At 35.5% G+C, this 7,221-nt stretch overlaps 1 protein-coding gene across 1 annotated transcript; it reads right to left on the bottom strand.

Moving 5' to 3' along the window:
* Positions 1-674: 674 nt before the first annotated feature.
* On the bottom strand, positions 675-2,826 carry LOC142161988 (uncharacterized). Its single transcript, XM_075218282.1, has 2 exons — positions 2,577-2,826; positions 675-1,471 (listed from the first exon to the last, which is right to left on the bottom strand). The coding sequence occupies exons 1-2, from the start codon at positions 2,824-2,826 to the stop codon at positions 675-677; spliced, it is 1,047 nt and encodes a 348-aa protein (XP_075074383.1).
* Between the last annotated feature and the right edge of the window lie 4,395 nt (positions 2,827-7,221).

The raw sequence follows: 7,221 nt of genomic DNA, 5'->3' as shown, positions 1-7,221 counted from the left end.
ACAAGCAAGAATTTTACCTTGCCTTTTGCTTGTGGTAGAGGACCCACGATATCTATCCCCCATTTCATAAAAGGTCACGGTGCAACGACCGGATGTAACAACTTCGCAGGTCTATGCATGTTATTACCGTATCTTTAACATTTATCACATTTTGCCACGAAATTTTCCGCTTCATCTTCCATTTTAGGCCAATAATAGCTGCTTTAATCATGGTTCTTACCAGTAATCTTCCTCCTGCATGATTTCCATAATGCCCCTCATGTATCTCTCTCATTACATATTCCGTTTGAAAAGGCCCGAGGCATCTTGCTAAGGGTCCACCGAACATTTTTCGGTAAAGATTACCTTGCTTTAAATAATATCGAGTAGCCTTTTTTCCGAAGTGTGTGAGCTTTTTTCTTGTCTTTAGGGACTGTACCATACTGCAAAAAAGCAACAATCTCATTCCTCCAATCCCAGGTTAAGTTATTGAAATTTACCTCATTTTTGTCTGGATCGAGCATTGAATGAAACAACTGAATTACGGAGGCATTTTCATTGCTCGTCATGTCCATCGCAAATGCGAGATTGGCTAGGGCGTCTGCCTCGACATTTTCATCTCTTGGTATCTGCGTAACTTTCCAGGTTTAGAACTGCGTAATCAAATCGCGTACCTTCTCTAAGTACTGCTACATTCATGCTTCCCTAGCTATATAAGTCCCCAGCATTTGGTTAACTACAAGCTGTGAATCGCTTTTGATCACAATCTTATTAATGCCGAGTTCCCGTGCTAGTTCTAAACCTATAATCACAACTTTATACTCTGCCTCATTGTTAGTTATAGAATGACATTTTATGGCTTGCCGAATGGTTTCGCCCATAGGTGGTACCAAAACAATTCCTAAACCTGCGCCCTTCATATTAGATGAGCCATCAGTAAATAAGGTCCAAATTCCTGGATTAGACCCGTTGAATACCTGTAATTTTTTGTCTGCCTCTAGTTGCATCACTTGGCTAAAATCAGCCAAAAAATCTGCTAACACTTCAGATTTTATTGTGGTTATGGGCTGATGTGTGATGTCATATTCACTTAATTCTATAGCCCATTTGGCTAATCTACCTGATAACTCATGTTTGTGTAATATATTGCGCAATGGATAAGCAGTTACTATGGAAATAGGGTGGCATTGAAAATAAAGCCTTAGTTTCCTAGATTCCATGATTAGTGCAAGTGCAAGCTTTTCTAATTGAGGATACTGTGTCTCTGCATCTAATAATGATTTGCTAACATAATAAATTGGAGACTGTTTACCTTGGTATTCACGAACTAAAACAGCACTCACCGCTACTTCTGACACAGCCAGATAGATGAGCAATCTCTCCCCAACCTTTGGTTTTGCGAGCAATGGCGGATTTGACAGGTATGTCTTCAAGTTTTTCAGTGCTTGTTGACACTCCTCAGTCCATTCAAACTGATCTTGCTTTTTGAGAGCTGAAAAGAATTTAAAATATTTTTCTGATGACTTGGAAATAAATCTCCCCAAGGCTGCAATTCTTCCTGTCAGTCTCTGCACTTCTTTTTTACTTGTAAGCATGTCAGAAATTTCTTCAATGGCTTTAATTTGTACGGGATTTACTTCAATACCACGTTTAGAAATAAGAAAACCCAAAACTTACCTTATAAAACGCCGAATGCACATTTCTCGGGATTTAACTTCATACTGAATTTGCGTAAGATTGAAATGTATCAGACGAGTGCGATATATGATCCCCTGCTTGTTGAGATTTAACGAGAATATCATCTATGTAGACCTCCATAGTTTTTCCTAAATGTTCTTGGAACATTTTAGTCACCAATCTTTGATACGTTGCACCAGCATTTTTGAGACCAAAGGGCATTACTTTATAACAGTAAGTTCCCTTGTCTGTTATAAATGAAGTTTTTTCTTCATCTAGGGGATCCATTTTAATCTGGTTATACCCTGAATAAGCATCTAAAAGGCTTAACAATTCATGTCCTGCAGTAGCATCAATTAGTTGATCTACATGTGGTAATGGAAAAGAATCTTTAGGACATGCTTTGTTAAGGTCGGTGTAATCTACACAAACTCGCCATTTGCCATTCTTTTTCGGTACTACTATAGTGTTGGCTAACCAATTAGGATACTTTACCTCGCGGATAGACCCAATTTTTAATAGTTTTTGAACCCCATCTTGAATCACCTGATTTTTGAAAGTCCCCTGCTTTCTCTTCTTTTGTTTGATAGGTGGATACGACGGGTCTTCATTTAACTTGTGAGTCATTACTTTCATGTCATGGCTTAAGTTGGCCCCTATGTAGACTTTCCTTTCCGGCCATTGTGCAAATAACTCTACAACCTCCAGTTCTTCAATTGTCATTTTGATATTTTCATTTTCTTCTGGTTTTTGAATGGAATCAGGCCTTGAGTCCACATTTGTTCGCCTTTGTTCAGTTGAGGCTTGTGGTGTGGTATCCTCAACTGTATTCTGTAACTACTATTTTTCTTTGTTTCTCGTATTTGAATCTGCTACAGAGTTGATGCTCCTGGATGTCTGTTGATCCCCATGAATTTGACGTATTCCCCATAGTGATGGAAATTTAATAACTTGATGTAAGGTAGACGGAACGATGTCCATCTCGTGGATCCATGGTCTCCCGAGAATCATATTGTAAGCCATTTCCATCTCTACCACCTGAAATTTCGTATCTTTGACAACCCCTTCTGCGAATGTAGTAAGTTTTAGCTCCCCTTTTGTCACAACGCTTGAATTGTCAAATCCAGACAAAGTATGCACCTTTGGTACTAGTTTATCTTCAACTTGCATCTCGTTTAGTACTCTTTAGTAGAATAATGTTCACGGAACTACCTGGATCAATCAAAACTCGTTTCACATTAGTATCATGTACAAGTAGAGATATTACCAGTGCATCGTTATGTAGAGTTGACACGCAATCCGCGTCTGCATCATCAAATGTAATACTTTCTTCCTACAAAATATGTTGGACCCGCTTCCCGTGGGTAATTGTAACTTTAGAGACTTTATTGGCTGCTGCATACGTCACGCCATTGATTTCCTCGCCCCCACTTATAACATTGACGGTCCTTTTGGGAGAAGGAGGTTTAGGGGGCTCCTATCTGTTCTTCATGTATGCTTGCTTATCTTTCTCAATGAATAATTCGGTGAGATACCCTTTCTTTAATAGATGGTCAACTTCACCTTGTAATAATCTACAATCTTCCGTTTTATGACCATGATCGTTGTGAAATTCGAACTAGTGATCAGGATTGCGCCTGTTTGGATTTGATCTCATTTCTTTTGGCCATCGTACCTTATCACCCATGCCTCTTAACACTGCTACTAACTTTGAAGTGCTGACATTAAAATTCTAACCGCCAAATCTTGCCTTCAAGTTCCTATCATCATCTCGAATTTCTCATGTGTTTCGTTCGTTTCCAAACCTTGATGATGAACCCGACTCTCTATTTCTCGATCTATGATCGTACCTTGAATTATCCTGCTTTGATCGTGAATCTGTTCCTGCTGGACCCATATATGGTTCGTATCTATTTTTACCGGACATTTTTTCGATTTCTGAACGTCTCGAACTTACCTTTTCCTCTTTATGAGATCGGGAGATAGTGTCTTCTTCTATCCTCAACTTCGTGCTGTATTTGTTGTAAACATCATTCCAGGTTATTGCTGGGAATTCATGCAGACTTTCCTTGTCGTCTCATGGCTTCTGAGCTTTTCTCATTCAAATTACTGGCAAAAGCCATAGCTGCCCAGTTATCAGGTACGCATGGTAACATCATTATTTCACGCTGGAACCTATCCACGAACTCTCTAAGCAGCTTTGAATCTCCTTGCTTGATTTTGAAAATATCTTCTATTCTTTTTTCAACGTTTTGAGCTCCCGAGTGCGCTTTGATAAAAGAATCTACAAGCTCAAAAAAGAATTTATAGAATTTTCGGACAAGAGGGAATACCATGTTAATGCTCCCTTGGTGAGTGTTTCACCAAATTTCTTGACCAATACAGATTCAATTTCTTGTTTGGTTAAATCATTGCCTTTCACACCAGTTGTGAATGCAGTCACGTGGTCTCGTGGATCAGTTGTGCTATCATACTTTGGAATATCAGGCATTTTGAACTTCTTCGGGATCGGCACCAGAGCAGCACTAGGCTTCCATGGTTGTTGTGAGTACTTATCCATGTCTATTCATTTGATTATAGGTGGCACTCCAGGTATTTACTCTATGCGATCACTTTGCTCCTTGAGCTGCTTCTACAAGGTTAGAACTAAATTTTGTAAATCAGAATTAACTATGTTACCTAGTTCGCCATCACGAGGCTCGCTTGGAGTTCCACCAGTGACTGAGTTAACGAGCCCAAAATGTGGGTTTTCCAAAGTATTCTGATTCGGGGTTGGTGTTGGTGGTGCAACTGGCAATTGGCTGGTAAAAGCTCGAAGAGCATTGCTGAGCAATGAGATTTTTTAAGGCATCATCGAGTACTTGTTCGTTCGCAACTCAAGCATTTTGATTTGCCTCGAATCCGTTTTGATTTGCAACCCCATTATTTGTTTCAGACCCATCTGGAGTTCCTTCTCGTGACTGGCGTTGTGAATCACGTGGTAAGAGAAGTGGGGTTCTCCTGATATTTAGGATCTTGTTGGTTGTTGTCGTTGTTATTCGACATGGTAAGTCTTTTGATGAAAGAATTGATTAAGAAAGTAAACGATTATCAGATTCTCGGTAACAGAACCAATTTGTTTAACCAAAAATAAGAATTTCGGTCAAAGCTTTATTTTAGAAGAACTCGGGTTACTGATAATCAAATATAGAATAAGTAAAAGAAATTGAGTTTAATAATACTAAGATGAACATAAGAAAGCAAAGTAAATCAGTATATTCTAATAGTATTTCATGTCCTTACAAATGATTAGTCTTCTCCTTTTATAGCTATTTCTAGGTAATACGTTTCGCTTCTACCATAATTGAGTCATTATTGTCAATTAATGGCATTTAATGATATTTAATGTAACGTTACAATCAGCAATCATATTTGATTCAATACAGAATCCTTAACGTTTTCCGTATTTAATGCCCAATAGTACGTATCTATACCTTATTTACTATCAGATTCATTCTCTTCCATCATAAAGAGGTTCGAGCACCTATCCTCCTTCCTTTTTATCTGAACGTCCGCCCGTGCCTGTTGAAGCTCGTGTCTCTTTAATTATTCTTCATCACCTATCCTTCTTTAACCGGTCTACATGTCATGACGTATCATCTTATAATGAATTTCATATATAAACTTAATTTTTTCCAATACAGTATATCTAGTAATTAACAATCTTAGGAAAACTCCAGTTCTTTTTTGTTGGTTTAATTTGTGTCATTTATTTGACGAATATTCGTGTTTTTTTTGTGTGGATATTCTGTCCAATTATAAGGGAAAAAAACAGATATGTTAGGCAAGTTGCATGGCTTTCTGAACTACTAACATTATGTTCATTTACATATTTAGGTGGAAAGAATATCAAGGAAATATGACGATATATAGCCGTCCTTAAAATAATAACCAAAAAAATTTATATTTTTTGTATATATACATACATTATTCTATATGTTATATACAAAAATTATATAAATTTTATACATTTTTTTGACTGCTGAATATAAATAGTTTCTGGCGCGGGAGAAGTGATAATACCCCGAACATCAATGTAACAATATTTTTTGTTATTGATTCTATTTATTTGTATGATCCTTTCCAACACTTTTTGAAAGTCCTTTTCAAAAGTTAAAGATGAATAGTATCATTGCTTTCTGTCTCCAATTATTGGAGGAATCAAATCATGATTCCATTATTCTATATGACAAAATGAAAGAAATTTAAGAGATCAATTATCATGCAAAAAATATATTCACACTGATAAAGTTATTTAATATTCTTATTAAAGTGCATCTTAAAATATCTGATACAAGTTGACAGATCGTAATTGTTTAAATATCATTCGCAATTAGCGAAGCCAATCAAAGTTATTGTACGTATAATCTAGTGTTTCTCAAGTAGAGAATGGGTTTATTTATACTTTTCTGGGTACTAGGGATAAGGAATACTTAATCTCCCAACTAAATTTAATAAGTGTTTATCCCATATTTGATTGATAAAAAATTAGGGCTCATTTGGTATAAGAGATAAGGGATAATTAATTTCAAGATTAAATTTGAGTTGAGCTTATTCCATGTTTGGTTGGGATAAAATTGTGGTATAACTAATTCCGGGATTATAGTATTTTTTTTATCACCATGGAAGGATGAAATAATTAATCCCGGGATAACTAATCATGAGATAATTAACCCTGAGATAACTTATTTCCAACAAAACGACCCCTTACGATATAATTAATATCTCGGGATTGCAGTATTTTTTATCTCCATGAAAATATGGAATAACTAATCCCGGGATTAGTTATTTCACCTTTCGGATAAAAAGCACTATAATCCCGGGATAATTAATCTTAGGAGTAATTATACCGCAATTTTCTCCCAACTAAATATGAAATAAACTCTTCTTAAATTTAGTCCCGAAATTAATTATTCCTTATCCCTCGTGCCAAACAATCCCAAGTTCACATATTATCGTCGGTAATGTCTTTTTCTTTTGCAGATTTTCGATGTAATAGTTCTAAAAACGTGATTTATAAACATTTTTATGCAAATAGTATATATTAAGGAACCCAAGTGTGAATACTTGAGACATAAAAAATCAATTGATATAACCTTATATAACACTTTAATTCTCTTTTATGATGATTTGGAATCTTTGACGACACAACTTTTACTAATTTACAAGAATTGGTTACCTAGTTGTCAAAAATGCTAATTGTTTAATCAAAAATTGAAGTAAAAATATTTCAACATACTCCACCTCTTTCATTTATATTATTTTTCCATTAGTACTTGGAGAGTAGATAATATTCTTTTCTTTTGCTTATAACTTATAGCATCTTTATGTAAAATTATAAATATAAAATATTATTTTAAAATAAATAATTAACACTTAGATTAAGTTTAAAATTAGATTGTTTCACTTTTTACTAAACCGACCAAAAAGGAACAGTAAAAAGTAAGTAGTATGAATATGATCCTTTTACTTTATATCAGATTTTTCTAATAATGAAAAAAATTCATGAAAGAAAAAGCTTATACT

The sequence above is a fragment of the Nicotiana tabacum genome, chromosome 7, assembly GCF_000715075.1.
Source record: "Nicotiana tabacum cultivar K326 chromosome 7, ASM71507v2, whole genome shotgun sequence".
Lineage (NCBI taxonomy): Eukaryota > Viridiplantae > Streptophyta > Magnoliopsida > Solanales > Solanaceae > Nicotiana > Nicotiana tabacum.
Note: the sequence above shows the minus strand (reverse complement) of the source record. Positions and strands in the feature narration are given on the sequence as shown.

Bases quoted from the DNA above. Each gene is read 5' to 3' on its own strand.
- LOC142161988 (XM_075218282.1), bottom strand. From the start codon at position 2,826: ATGCAAGTTGAAGATAAACTAGTACCAAAGGTGCATACTTTGTCTGGA. The intron at 1,472-2,576 runs GTCAAATTCATG...AATTCTTTTCAG, and splicing joins TCCATCACTATGGGGAATAC to CTCTCAAAAAGCAAGATCAG.